The sequence below is a fragment of the Saccopteryx bilineata genome, chromosome 5 (genome assembly GCF_036850765.1).
Source record: "Saccopteryx bilineata isolate mSacBil1 chromosome 5, mSacBil1_pri_phased_curated, whole genome shotgun sequence".
NCBI lineage: Eukaryota > Metazoa > Chordata > Mammalia > Chiroptera > Emballonuridae > Saccopteryx > Saccopteryx bilineata.
In genome coordinates, this window is record NC_089494.1 from 81183683 (window position 1) to 81199247 (window position 15565).

The 15565-nt window shown below is 39.2% G+C and overlaps 1 protein-coding gene across 2 annotated transcripts in view; it reads right to left on the minus strand.

Annotated features, from left to right (window-relative positions):
- The window catches only part of GPD2 (glycerol-3-phosphate dehydrogenase 2), a 163653-nt gene that overhangs the window by 117975 nt on the left and 30113 nt on the right, over window positions 1–15565 (minus strand). For both annotated transcript variants that reach the window (XM_066279488.1, XM_066279487.1), the window contains exon 2: window positions 7664–7773. In XM_066279488.1, coding sequence (XP_066135585.1) covers window positions 7664–7765 — 102 coding nt within the window. In that variant the 5' untranslated portion in view covers window positions 7766–7773. The remainder of the gene's footprint in view (window positions 1–7663; window positions 7774–15565) is intronic.

The following is a 15565-nucleotide window of genomic DNA, read 5'->3' on the forward strand; positions in this document are numbered from 1 at the left end:
GGATAGCTTTTTCACTTGAGCATTGGCCCCAGATGGGGTTGCCGGGTAAATCCTGGTTGGGGCACTTGTGGGAGTTGATCTCACTACCTTCCTTCCTCTCACTTAAAAAAAGTATATATATATATGAACCTACATTTTTATAGAGAAGTTTTAGGTTTACAACAAAATTGAGAAGAAAATCCAGGGATTTCTCATATGCCTCTTGCCCCACATAAGCATAGCCTCCCCACTATCAACATCCCTGACCAGAGTGGCACATTTTTTACTAAGAATAAACCTATACTGACACCTCATAATCACCTGAAGTTGATAATTTAAGGGTTCACACTTGGTGGTGTATATTCCGAGGGTTTTGCCAAATATAAATACATATATTCATCATTATGATATCATACAGAGTGGTTTCATTGCCCTAAAAATCCTCTGTGATCTGCCCGTTATCTCCCCAACACATCCCTGGCAGCCACTGATGTTTTTACTGTCTCCAGATGTCATGTAGTTATAATCACACAGTAGCAGCCTTTCCACAGTACTTTTTTCACTTAATAATATGCATTTCAGGTTCTTCCATGTCTTTTCATGGCTTGATAACTCATTTCTTTTTAGCGCTGAATAATATTCCACTGCCCGGATGTACCAACAGTTTATTTATCCATTCACCTACTGAAGGACATCTTGGTTGCTTCCAAGTTTTGGTAATTATATATAAAGCAGCTATAAACAACCACGTGCAAGTTGATATGTTTAGTTTTGTAAGAAACTACCAAATATTTTATATCCCCACCTGCAATAAAAGAGAGTCCCTATGGTTCCACATCCTCACCAGCATTCTGTGTTGTGCTTATGATTTTGGTTTCTCTTCTATCATTATTCATCTGAACTTCATGTTTCTCTAACATCAGTCAGTTTCTGTTCAGCAGTTAATATAAGCAACATTATGTCAACCGAAAGCTCAATTATTTAAAGAAATCTGGTATGTCTTTTTTTTATTATGCCTACCAAGGCTGATTTATTTCAAATTTTCTTATCCTATATCATGGAAAGGGAAAGAAGTACAGTAGACACTAAAGACCTACTATGTTCTGTGATCACTGACTTCCATATACTGACCGACTTAAGTGTTTGGCAGCGGAAAGAGTCTCAGAGTCAAGTGACATTATCCTTACCTCATGAAGAAACTAGAATTCTAAAAACGTTCATAACCTATGCACAATAACAAGCTCATGAAAACCTAGCCACACTTGAATAAAAGACATTTAGGAAGTTAAATATCTTTTCATCTGAATATCCATTAAAATAAAGCCCAAAGTACATCTTACTTTGACTAGATATGATCATTCTATCTTTGTTGTTTTGTCAACATTTTGAATTTTGAGTCACTGGTGATACCAACCAAAAGGCCCTGATTTATTATACTCTTACAAATAATGTATTGAGAGGAAGAGACTGAAATTAAAACAATGTCCTCAAAATTACTATATATTTTAATTACTCATGCATTTCTAAAACAATACTCTCAAAATTCCTATATATTTTAATGATTCGTGTATTACTTGGCCTCTCATTAGCATAAATGTTTTTCTTCATAGGTTTTGGTATTAACAACAAAGGTAGAATAGGCTTACCTATATATAATTCAACTCACATAACACATCGCCACTATCATTTTTTTCCATGTTCCGTTAATCAATACACAGAGCCAAGTGGACTATAGTATTTAGTAAGCCACTCAAAGTATAGTGAATTGCTGTATCTTACAAAGTGAGACACTACTTTGCAAAGCATAAAGATCCCATCATTAACAGCTATTACTACAACACTGACTTTAGGAAAAAATAAGTTAAGTGTATTTCAAGCTAAAATGCTATATGAAAATTCTGGTTTAACAAAAAATGTTAGAGCTTTTTTTTTTAGTATTATTTGTTTTTCAAATGTTTCACCAAAGAATTCTAATAAATAGCATTGTACTATATAGTAACTAATTTATCAAAAAGACTATATTCACATAACTTTTTAGGAACATATCAGCCAATATAAATCAAGTCTGCCATAACTCATATAAGCCTAAAGAGGAAAAAAAACAACAGTGGAAACTTCAAGAAATTTATTACAACAGGAAAAGAGTTTAAGTCAATAACTGGGACTGTCCATCTTGCTATTAGCTCATCTTCAGATCAGAAAGCAAGGAGAAGAGAAAACAGAAGAGTGTTTATATAACTATCTTCTAGCTATTCTTCTACAACCTCAGGTGATGGACATACCCTTTGCTAATAACCTCACCGTCTTTTTTTATTTTTTAATTTATTGATTAATTTGAGAAAGAGAGAGAGCAAAACATTGATTTGTTGTTCTACTCAGTTTTTGCATTCATTGGTTGCTTCCTGTATATGCCCTCACCAGGAACTGAACCCACAACCTTGGTGTATTGAGATGATGCTTTAACCAACTGAGCTATCTGACCAGGGCTAACCTCAAAGTCTTAACAAGGTGTCCCTGAATGTAAGAATCCTCAGGGAAAAGAACAACTTTCAACTATAACTACACTTTATATTCATAACACCTGGGAATCTAATAGTAGCTAATGGTTTTTAAAAGCTTACTGTATTCCAGAAACTCTTCCAAGCATTACTGCTCTTCTACAATATTATAAGGGAAGGACACCAGTTTCTCAAACAATGTCATTTTATTATAACTTTGATGAGATACCATAGGAACTTAACTCTTAAAAAATAAATTTATTGGGGTGACACTGGTTAATAACATAAGTTTCAAGTTGTACAATTCTATAATACATCATCTGTATATTGCACTGTATGCTCAATACCCAAAGTCTAGTCTCTTTTTGTCACTATATATTTGACCCCTTTTATCCTCTGCAACCACCCCCAACCCTTCTTTCCCTCTGGTAACCTTCATGCTGTTGTCTGCTGCTATGAGTTTGTTTTGTTTGTTGCTTTCTTTTAATATCCCACATATGAATGAAAGCATGTGGTTCTTGTCCGTTTCCATCTGACTTATTTCACTTAGCATGAGACTCTCAAGATCCATTCACAGGAACTTAACTCTTATTTATAACAATTAGCCTATGGTGAAATTGGCTTCCAATTTATATATATCATTTTGTTTAAAGTCACAGAACCCTATCGAAGACTTACTGTACTATTCTTCTCATTTTACAGAGACTGAGAGAATTTAAGAGACTGACAGAATTTAAGAAATTTGCCCATAGTCGCCTAGTTCCCGAACAGAGCTAGGTGTTAGAACCGGCAGCCTGCAAAGACTGCTTCAAAGATCACGCTCTTGTTCTTGTTGTTATGTTGCTCAGGAATAACATATTGATCAATGGAATGTCTTAGTTCCTTGATCCTAAGAATATCAGTTATCACACTGAAAAGAAACCTTGTTTTCCCACTCTGAACTCCACTCCCTATGTCTGGTGCAGGGGAAAAAAAAGACTTTCCCATCCAGACTTTGAGAAAGCTCCGTGGTTCTCAGGTTTGAGAACCTCCGAGCTGGTTCACCAAGCCCACTACCCCTTCAGGGGGTAATGGAAGGAGCGAAGCCAGCATGTGCTAGGTGCGAGGCCCCACCCTCAGACTACATAGTTCTGTGTTATATCAACCAGACCACGGCGGCTAAAAAGAAACCCACACTATCACACCAATGTTTCCAGTTAGGAACTAAAAGGTGTGAAGTAAATGTTAACTTGTATTTATTTTTTAATTTTTAAAAAATACCGTAGGTCTATTACAAAAAGACAGGAGTCTCAGAGTCCTCAGCTGACTCTCTGCACTCCCAGCCCAGCTTTGCCCCTCCCGGCAGCCCACCTCCCTGAGGAATCCCCACGCCCCCTAAGGAAGCCTCACAGCTCTGACTGTGACACTCTTCACTCAGCCCTTTGTCAACGTTGTTTACTAGCTTAAAAATACCCCAGGCCACCTCTCGTAATTTAAACTCCCCTCTTCATCTACTCCACTCTCCTATCCGCGTGGAAGTAGGAAAAAGGGTCTCCCATGAAATAACGCTTCTCTTTCACTAGATATTAAGAAATCACAAGAAGAACATCCTGTCCTGAGAGGGAGATTAGATAGATATCTTCTAAGTTTCTTCCTATTAAAAGTTTACATTTAAAGAGACATGCTAACTAGGAAGTGACAAGTACCTCGCTAGGGAAAATGTGCACCCACTGCAGAAGTTGTTTGCTTGCTAAGTTGCTGGTGGGACTTAGGATAGAGTCAGATATCCTACTACTCAGCCTCCTGTCCCTTGACATATGGGTGGTCTGGGGAGAGAAGTCAAGAAGCCTTTGTGGAAACTTAGTCACCTACTTGTGGGTGAGAAAAAAAAAAGAAGGGGGCAAATAAATGAATGGAAAGCCTCTTCAAGACCACTCAAAAAACCCTACATGCGTAAGCAAAGGGGGCCTAGAAGGGGTGTGCACTGTGGCCACACACCTCCTCCCCCGCAGGTGGACAAGGTTAAAGGTCAGCCAATATTCATCTTCTTTTCCCGACCAGCTTCCTCACTGGATGTGAAGGTTTGGTTTGCCTAACTACAAAAGAAAATATGATAATAATAACAACAGCTCTCTCCTTAGGCCATGATCTCCATCCCTTCTAAATCTGGTTTCATTTATATCAAAAAAATAAAATAAAAAATCTTTAGGCTTCACTTGGGTCAACAGTGAATACTACTACTCACCATTGAAAAACATAATATAAATGGAAACAATGTGCTTGTATAAAGGAAAGCCATACTACAGAGTAAAGTGAGACCAAAAATTCATTGCTATCACCCGAGCCCCTAACCTGCCCCCAGAATTGCCAGCATCTCCAGAAATGTCTCTATTTCCTCAAGCAACTGGTTAAAATGCAAGTGAACCACAATTTATTCAGTTTCACTGTTTTCTATTTAACTAATCAAAAAAAGTATATGTGATAGTCATCCTTCTATTCTTTCCCTTGCAAATATAAGCTAAATTAATTAACTTGGGGCCTAAACACTTACAGAACTGTCCCATCACAAAATGTGCTTTAGCAATTGATCAAGTTTTAGAATCAACCCATTAGTATTTACAACCCAGCCTCTGTCTGTATTCTAGGAAGGACGCTTTATACAGGGAATATCAAATGAGCACAAGCTATGGGTCAAGGGAGACAGAACTGCAGGTATAGAAATGCCACCAAAATGTGCCTCAACTTCAAGTCAAGAGATGGTTTTCTCACACAAGCATCATCTTGAGATTTCACCCCCAATTTGTTCTTAAAGGAGAAGAGCATATCAGTTGGATCCTCTTATAGAAAACTGAGGGAAAATATATATATAAATACAAGCCAATACTATAAAGTATTGCTCTGTAAAAAAAAAAAAAAAAAAAGCACACCTAGTCACATTTAAGGCCACACTTCTACAAAATTCAGCCAAATAATATGTATCAAGGGGTAGATTCTTGACTATTGAAGTCAGGAAAAATTTTCCCCCTAGAATAAATGTGACTGGCAGATATTTTCTGAGAGAGGACAGCTGAGGCCTGTGGTCATTTTATGTCAATGGCTCAAATGAGTTGGTCTTCTTTCCCTCTCACCTCTCCTGTTTTTTTATTTGCCAATCCTTATGGCTACATCTCAACCTGCTTCCCAAAATACGCTCATGGCAGTTGCTTACAGGGACAGGAATCACCACACAAAAAATGCACACACTTGGATGCATATCTTATGCAACTCATTGATTGAATATGCCTATGGTGATTTTTCTCAAAAACACTTGTCAGCTTAAAATTATAAATGACTCGAACTGCTGGTATCTGTTTCATTTTGGCTATTAGGGTGGTCAGGATGTCTAATGTAGAAAGGAGGAAATGACAAAATGTCCCAGAAATCAACAGACCTTTGTTTGCCTTGATTTTCCTAACTAAAATTCACCCCTAACTGGATTTACTGAGACAGTATCAACTGTTTATTCTATTCTCTGAGACTAAAGAGAAATCAAATATTAAAAAAAAAAATACTAGCATTACCCTGGTACAAAGTTAAGTTATAAACTCTGAGGTAGAACATGCTTCCTGTGGCTAACAGTCATAAACCATGTACAGATTTAGTAACAACTTACCATATTAAATGTCATTACCTGTGACACTGGCATTTTCCAGTGTCATTACGGATAGTACTGTTAAAGATGGCAGGAGTAATTCAATCCATTAGAGCCCAAGTCTCAAACAAAATTGCATTTCTGAAATAGCCTCAGCAGAAGAACATCTTTTCACACTTACTTTTAAGGAACCAAGACAACATTTTAAAAGAAATTGTACATCAGCACTGGCCAGATAGCTCAGTTGGTTAGAGCACCGTCCCAATGAGCCAAGGTTGTGGGTTTGATCCCTTGTCAGGGCACATACAAGAATCAACCAACAAATACATGAATAAGTAGAACAGATTGATGTTTCTCTCTCTCTCTCTCTCTCTCTCTCTCTTCTCCCTCTCTTTCTCTGCCTCTCTAAAAAAATCAACAAATTTTAAAAGAATTTTAAAAGGAGTGCATCAAAAAATATCAATGGGCAAAGATAAGTTTCAACTAGTTAATTAATAGTGCCTGCAACATGTACACCTGGGGAAATCTTAAGGTACTGTGCTCACAGTTAAGAATGAAAAAGACTTATTTAACCTGTTCGATATCGTCCATCTTCAGAAGGAAGCACCAATAGTAAGATTTTTTTAAAAAAAACCTATAAGCCAGCAAATTGAATCTTCCCAATATATGTTTTTAAAGTGGTATTTCCCAGTCAGAACATGGGACTCCATCAAGTGGCTGGCTCCACCTGCTGTAGCCCAAGCAACAAATACAACCACTGCTCAACAACCATGGCTAAAGGTTTTCACAGAAAATGTACAAGATGAGTGTTCACAGATAAGCCAGCTACAAATAGAACCCCAGATTCCTTCACCTCCACCTCTGTTTCAGGACTGTACCGCCCAGCTGGCATCACAAAATGCCCTTCAGTCCCAGGAGACACACACTGACAGAGATGGCTGCCAGCACTATAGGCCTGGGAAAGCAGGACCGCCACCACACTGACTTCCTGGCATCAATCTGAATTATGGGACAGCATAGTTGTAGTGACTTTTCTCTCCAAAGGGGGAAAAAATAAAATGAAAATAAACTGAACACCTTAAATTATTTGAAAACTTCATATCAATTTCACTTTCATGGCTTTCCAACATAAAAATTTTACCAAATATAAAGTACATAAGTAACTAAAACCTGTAAGAAACAAAAGCAAGATTCAAAGTTGGACTTGTATATAGTCTCTTTCTTTTCCAGTTCTGTCCTCAGCTGCCCGCCTTCTCACAGGACAAACACTTGGCAAGAACGTAGAAGGTACCCGGGCGTTTGGGAGAATTACACAAGGAAAGGCTAAATGAACAAACCCTGGCACTCAGAAATGAAGCAGTCTTTAAAACCCAAAGCCAAAACAGGCTGAATTATATAACACTTTCTGATAAAGAAATTTACTTTTTAAAAATCAGATACATAGTTCCCAAGAATCATAAGGCAGCATTCAAAATTAGTGTCTTTCAGATCAAGCTGATTGTCATACACACGCCCCATACACAATCCTTTAACAAATTTGTTTCATAGTATAATAGATACAAGTCCCATTACTTACTTGCTTCCTTCTGTAATGAGCAAACTGAGAGAGGCCTAGAACAGTTGCAAGAGCACCTCCTCCGGCAAGGACAGTCGCTTTCACTGCCTTTTTAAATGCCATTTCTTAGCCTAAAAAAAAAAAGAAAAGAAAAAGAAAAGAAAAAAAAAAGAAAAAAGGAAACAAAAGGTTAATTATGATTTTTATTGCATTAACAGACCCAATAATAAAAGGAGACTGTGTAGGTTATGAAACTATATTAAATTTAAAAAGAAAACATAAAATAAATAGATTATTAACATGCCAATTTGAATATTACCATTGAAAAACAATAACCAAAAAAAACCTAGACACAGGAATTGACTATACAAAAGTTACCTTCCAATAGGAATTAAAGAAAACCAAATTAAAGGATAACTGTGGATATTTAAACAATATAATGTCAAGAGAAGTGTGAAAAGCAATGTCATTGTATATCTGACAAAACTTCACACTGTCCTTGCAGATTTGTTCAACTGCTAATCCCCTCCACAAGAACTGGTAGAAGCCGTCTGTCACTCAACGGGACAATGAACTTCATACCTACTTCAGGTTCTTTGGCAAGTGTTTAATTCAAATTGAGGTACAATGGACTCCCTTCCTGAGTTTCCCCCTTCCTAATGAAGTTCTCACTAGAGCCCAAAGCCCACACGGGTACATTTCTATCCCTAAAAGAGTATACTTTACAGACAAAAAGTCAAAGGAAAGAATGTCTTGATCCTTTCATAAAGTGGCAGTTTAACACTGCTGTAGTTCCTTTCAATAAAGAAACTTAAAAGAAAAAAAAAGGTTATCTCTAGCCAGAGTTGCATGGCAGCACAATTTCAAGGAAGAGCTCTCCAGACCTACTACTCTTTTGTGCTCACTGTATACTTCTAAAGCCATGCATTGTGTTAGGTCTTGACGGACTTTCTTTTCATTTCTAAAGCCATGCATTGTGCTAGCTCTTGACTTTCTTCTCACCTTTTTAAAAAAACTACTATTAGACTGCTGGGATTTTTTTAAGTTTTTTTTTAAGTTTAAATATTCTTTACTTTTCAGAAACAAAAAAAGCATAAATATAAAAATTCTACCATAAAGAACATTAAAAAAAACCTTGCTAACTTTTATTGTTCCAAACAAAAGAAGATAACACTGTGTGATCACCTAAAAATTTTTAACCTTGAGTCAGTATTACCTGCCTAAGACTTATTCACAATAGCAGCTGGCACATCCACGTCTTTCAGGGAAATCACTACCTTGTTTTCCAGTATGGGCGGAGGTCTGACCAGTCTGGACAACACACCTTATACTCTATAGCAGCGGTTCTCAACCTGTGGGTCGCGACCCCGGCGGGGGTCGAACGACCAAAACACAGGGGTCGCCTGACCCACAGGTTGAGAACCACTGCTCTACAATGAGATACTACCTCACACCTGTTCGATTAGCTATTATTAGCAAGACAGGTAATAGCAAATGTTGGAGAGGCTGTGGAGAAAAAGGAACCCTCATACACTGTTGGTGGGAATGTAAAGTAGTACAACCATTATGGAAGAAAGTATGGTGGTTCCTCAAAAAACTGAAAATAGAACTACCTTATGACCCAGCAATCCCTCTACTGGGTATATACCCCAAAAACTCAGAAACATTGATACGTAAAGACACATGCAGCCCCATGTTTATTGCAGCATTGTTCACAGTGGCCAGGACATGGAAACAACCAAAAAGCCCGTCAATAGATGACTGGATAAAGAAGATGTGGCACATATACACTATGGAATACTACTCAGCCATAAGAAATGATGACATCGGAACATTTACAGCAAAATGGTGGGATCTTGATAACATGATACGAAGCGAAATAAGTAAATCAGAAAAAACCAGGAACTACATTATTCCATACGTAGGTGGGACATAAAAGTGAAACTAAGAGACATTGATAAGAGTGTGGTGGTTACGGGGGGGAGGGGGGAATGGGAGAGGGAAAGGGGGAGGGGGAGGGGCACAAAGAAAACAAGATAGAAGGTGACAGAGGACAATCTGACTTTGGGTGATGGGTATGCATCATAATTGAACGACAAGATACCCTGGACTTGTTATCTTTGAATATATGTATCCTGATTTATTGATGTCACCCCATTAAAAAAATAAAATTATTTAAAAAATAAAAAAATAAAAAAAATAAAAAAAGAGAACCACTGCTCTATAGGTATTTCATGACTTAGTAAAGTATTTAATATGAAATCAGTTTTAACCTAGGATATAAAGAACATAGAGTTTCTCAATGTAAATTATGACAAAATGTTTGGGTCCTAAGACAAAGAATTGCAGTACAGTTAGTAACTATGATTCTACAGAAAATTTATTTTGGAATACTATAATTTATATACTAAAATAAAAGTTGACATCTCTTAAATTTTTATTTTTACTCTGATCTCATTCCTTCTGACAAACCCCTAAGTTCTACGACACATCTTTATCATTAAGATTGTCACCAGAGGCCCTGGCTGGTTGGCTCAGTGGTAGAGCATCAGCCCTACATGTGGAAGTCCCATGTTTGATTCCCGGTCAGGGCACACAGGAGTAGCAACCATCTGCTTCTCCATCCCTCCACTTTCTCTATCTGTCTTTCTCTCTCTTCCCTTCCTGCAGCCACTGCTTGACTGGTCCAAGTGCATCAGCCCTGGTGCTGAGGATGGCTCTATGGAACCTCCATACTAGGTGCTAAAAATAGCTCAGTTGTGAGCATGGCCCCAGATAGGCAGAGCATCAGCCCCAGGTGAAATTGCTGAGTGGATCCCAGTTGGGGGGCATGCAGGAGTCAGTCTCTCTAGTTCCCCTCCTGTCACTTGGAAAAGAAGAAAAAAAAAAGATTCTCACCAGAAAAATATTTCGTATCCATATGCTCTCTGGAGGTCTCTTCTTGACTGCCCTTTCTCAATATCAACCATCCTCTCTCTCCCAAGTTACATAAACCAGTTGGTATATGCTGGTTAGGGGTCTCCATTCATCATTCAGTCAGCCATAAACAAAACCTAATGTCCAGGCTCTGATAGTAAAAACTAGAGCCAATGTGGAAGACACCCCTCTGTTATAGCTTACCATCACCATTCCTACTTCCGCTGTAACGTGTATACAGGTACCTATCGCACACAGTAGAAACCCTAGCAGCCCAGAGATTATAGCATGCTAATTCCAGGCTAACTTGGTTCACCTGATAATTGCAGACAGAGACTAGAGACCTAGTTCTATTCACCTAGACAATGCATCTGCCCTCCCCATACAGATAGCAGCCTGGTGGTTTTTTGGATGTGTTTTGTAGCTGGTTGAATTTACTTCAGTATCATTGCTTCTGTCTTGTTGATAATGTTATTTATGACATCAGAAAGGATACCACACATCAACATAGCCAGCTGAGGGATGTCATATAAGAAAAATGTTTCAGCAAAGATGTTCACTCAGCCATTTAAATTTAGAAGTAGTTTTTCCAGTTCTCTAGGTTCCTATATTCTTTGCTCACCTTATTATATTGCTTAAATTTCATTTGTCTACCCTGGCCAGTTGGCTCAGTAGTAGAGCGTCGGCCTGGCTTATGGAAGTCCCGGGTTCAATTCCTGGTCAGGGCACATAGCAGAAGCAACTGTCTGCCTCTCCACCCTTCCTACCCCCTCCCATTCCCTTCCTGCAGCCAGAAATGGTTCAAGCAGGTCAGCCCCAGGCACCGAGAATGGCTCCATGGCCTCGTCTCAGGTGCTGGAATGGCTCAGTTGCTGAGCAACAGAGCAGCAGCCCCAAATCAGCAGAGCATCGCCCAGTAGGGGCCTTCAGGGGAGGTGGGTATCCTAGTTGAAGCTCATGAAGGATCCTGTCTGCCTCCCTGCCTCTTACTTAATTAAAAAAAAAAATTATTTGTCTGAAACCAAAACTTACCAAGGAGATTCAGAGGTTTCTCAATGATACTAACGCTAACAAAAAAACTGCATTAATATATTAGTTTGTAAAGTTAGCAATATTGACTATAATTAATAGTTTCTTTGTAGCAATTTCATAAAATAATCTGTATTTGGGGGATTTTTTTTTTTTTTTGTATTTTTCTGAAGCTGGAAACCGGTAGAGACAGTCAGACAGACTCCCACATGTGCCCGACTGGGATCCACCCGGCCTGCCCACCAGGGACGATGCTCTGCCCACCAGGGGGTGATGCTCTGCCCCTCCAGGGGGTCGCTCTGCCGAGACCAGAGCCACTCTAGCGCCTGGGGCAGAGGCCAAGGAGCCATCCCCAGCGCCCAGGCCATCTTTGCTCCAATGGAGCCTTGGCTGTGGGAGGGGAAGAGAGAGACAGAGAGGAAGGAGGGGGGGCGGTGGAGAAGCAAATGGGCGCTTCTCCTATGTGCCCTGGCCGGGAATCAAACCTGGGTCCCCCGCACGCCAGGCCGACGCTCTACCGCTGAGCCAACCAGCCAGGGCCTGGGGATCATTATCTTTATTGTGATCAAATTCACCCATAAGGTCATCCAGCTAGCTATAATGAATAAATCACTCTTATAGGTAACTCAAAATGAAAGCACAGATTCAGTCAATTTGACCTGGCTCTCCTAAGACCATGACAACGACAACAACGATGATGATGATTAATGTTATAATGACAATATTTGCCATTTATTGAGTATTTGCTAATACGGACTATGCTCTTAATTCTTTACATATAATCAGCTCACATCAACCTCACAATATCCTAATTCCATATAAGAGACAGTAGGGGATTTGCCCACTGTCACTCCCTAGTAAGTTACAAAACCACAACTTAGTCTACGCCCTTAAGCACTGGATAGTTCTGCCCTGCCTTTGTTCTCAAAAGGCAACTTCTTCCCAAGAGCCACGCCATATTTTTCTGTTACTCACACACACAAAAAAAAAACAACTCAAAAAAATGTTCTAGTCTCACCCATAGTGTGGTCCCTTGGCAGTCAGGTTTCAGTAAGACCAGGAGAACCCTCCGACAAAATACCTATTAATAACTTGCTAGATAATGTAAGAAATTTGTTTTAATGTTGAAAGAAATGTAAAACCAGATAAATATAAATCATATGCTGTGGACTATTTATATTAATTTACATTCCATTATAAGGAGAAAAGTTTCACAGTGATTATAAAAGGAAAGACTGTTTCCTTCTATTAAGCTGCAGCCAGCAATTTAGGAAAGGGGGACAAGATACAATAAATCTTCACTTTCTGCCACTTCTCAAAGTCTGTTGACTCACGTTTTATCTCACCCTGCATTTTACCCAGCTCAACTTAATTCTTAGCTATATTTTTAGGAATCTCATGAAAAATATAGTGAGCCAACAATGAGAACCACCACTCAGATCCTATTCCAAATAGTCCTTGAACGCTCATCTTTTCTGCCTCCTCCTATTCAGATGAAAGGCTATTCTCCCAGCTTAATCATGTATTTGAATGAGTTAACTACACATTTTAGACTTAAAAACAAGAAATAACCCTGAAAAAGGCTGTGAGGGTCCCCTCAGCAACCGCCCACAAGCAAATTTATTCTGGAGCAAAAGCACACTTGGTGGCCCCTGAATTCTTGAAATAGAGTCCTTAAATTCCTCTCCCTGCCTTACAGCCCTAGCTTCTCTCTGTATTTAGCACAAGTAAAAATCCATCCATATGGATTTATCACTCCTCTCTGGATATCCCCTCAGGGCCTCCATCTTTACAAAAATTATCTGATCTTCAGGTCACTTGTGTAGAAATAACAATTTCCTTTCCAGTCTCCATGCTCTCCGTTCACTTAAGAAAAACTGGGACATTTCATGGTTTTGAGTCTTTTGCCAGCATAGACATAAGCATATTTCTCTTCATCCCTTACAGGAGCAGTCAGTGTGTTTGGGGAGAGGGGAGGGCGTAAGGAAGTGCAGCTCAAAGATCCTTTTCAGAAGACTAATGTCAATCATAAACCTTGTCGTCTGTGGGACCGATGTTCTCTAGCAAGACATGGAAGGATTCCATGCCACTCTGATCACACACACTGAGAAAGTCAGATAAAGAAGAAATTTTAAACAGAAAATGAAAACCTCAAGATGTAATCTAGATGCATGTAACATGCGCTACTTTACTAAGCAAGCCCTTTATATGAGCCTATGTGGACTCCAAAGTGGCAGGAGCTCCTTACACTTCAATTGTGTGGTCGCTCACCTTATTGTTGTGCATGGAAAACCACCCTCCTCATCTACTGTGAGTCATGACAGTCTATCAGACCCGCAAAAACCACAACTCAGAGGGTCAACCCACAAAACAAACAGGTCTCAAGGTCCACCTGTTTACCAATTCAGTAACTTACAGGAGACAGTTACATGAATCTTCCAAAATAAGGGTGCAGGACTTCATCAGAGGAAGTCCTCAGCAACCATGGAACTTGGCAGCAAGTCTACAGCAAAGGGAAGAAGAGGGAGTAAAGTTCAAAAGTTCCTACCCAGCAGCCCCGTTTTAACTATCAATGTCAAGATTTCTGGGTGCTTTGAACTAGACATGTTTCAACAAAGCAAACCCTTTGTCATCCCAATTGATGTGATATCTAATGTTCTGTGCACTACAAGGAAGGACATCATGGTTCAGGCACATCAAGCATATGCTGATCAAGTGCTTTACATGGTGACAATGAAAGCACTCCATGTACTAACTTCTCTTTCCCCAAGGTGGACTTTACAGAGTCAAAACTACAAAGGAATTCTCCGAGCCAAGCAGAGGCACTTCTACACACATGTATCTCAACAGCAGCATGTGATCCTCACGGAAGCACAAGCCAGCCCTCAAACATGCCATTTGAAAGCTATCAGATGGAAATAAACAAAATAACATCAGCCCTATCAGCTTCTTTTGAAAAAAGAGAAGAGTCCTAGTTCATAAACTGAAAACCAATACTCCTTCTTTTGGTTGCTTTAAACATTTAAAAAAAGAATTGAGGCCAAGCCTGGATAAGAAGTGGAACCAAGGGTTATCCACAAAAGATAATCCCATGGAAATAACTGAATATATCAAGTCTGGAGAAAACAGCAGACATTTTTATCTTTTAATCACCTTCTCTGGCTTTTCCTTTATGTTAGATAGATGATAGAGATAGATGATGATAGATTAGATAGATAGATAGATAGATAGATAGATAGATAGATGACAGATTTAAAATCCACAAACATAACAGTTACAATGACAAGCTATTGTTGTAAAAAAAAAAATACATATACTGAACAGGAGGATATCAAAGGACAGACGAAAAAGGTTTTTCTGAAGTGACAGAAAAGTATTCTCCTGACAAAACAAGAAAGACAAATTAAAGAACCAAGTAAAAGTCAGTAGAGAAGTTAGAAATACAGTGAATCCTCAGACTCTAGAAGTCCCAACTTTGGGGCTGTGGTTGCTAAGGAAGTCAGAACCACATGCTCAGACACTCTGGCATGGCATCCCAATTCCAGCTTTGCCCTTGCCTTTCACAGCCCATCAGAAAACAAGACTGTTTCAGGAAAGGCATTTTCTATTTCCAATCACTTTTCCCAAGAAATCCCAAGCCAGAAGGGCCCAACCCCAAAGATGGAAATAAAATCTTAACAAAGAAAGAATATTCCAATAAAGACAAAAAAATAAAATCAGGAAACAAAGAGAAAATGAAAGAAGACAAATAAAAACACTATATTTGTATTGGTTCACATAGCTTCAAACCAGAGGGTACTATGGAAGAGCTTCCCACTAGTCTCTCTGGGGCACGTGTAGGTCATTTCAGGAGCAAACACACCCCTGCAGATGCCTGAGAAGGAGGTTAGCCCCGAACTGTTCCTCAGGCTCAGTCACAGGAGGTCAGAGCCTGGAAACTTGACAGAAGGAGTTGGCACAGAGTACAGTTGAGCTGGG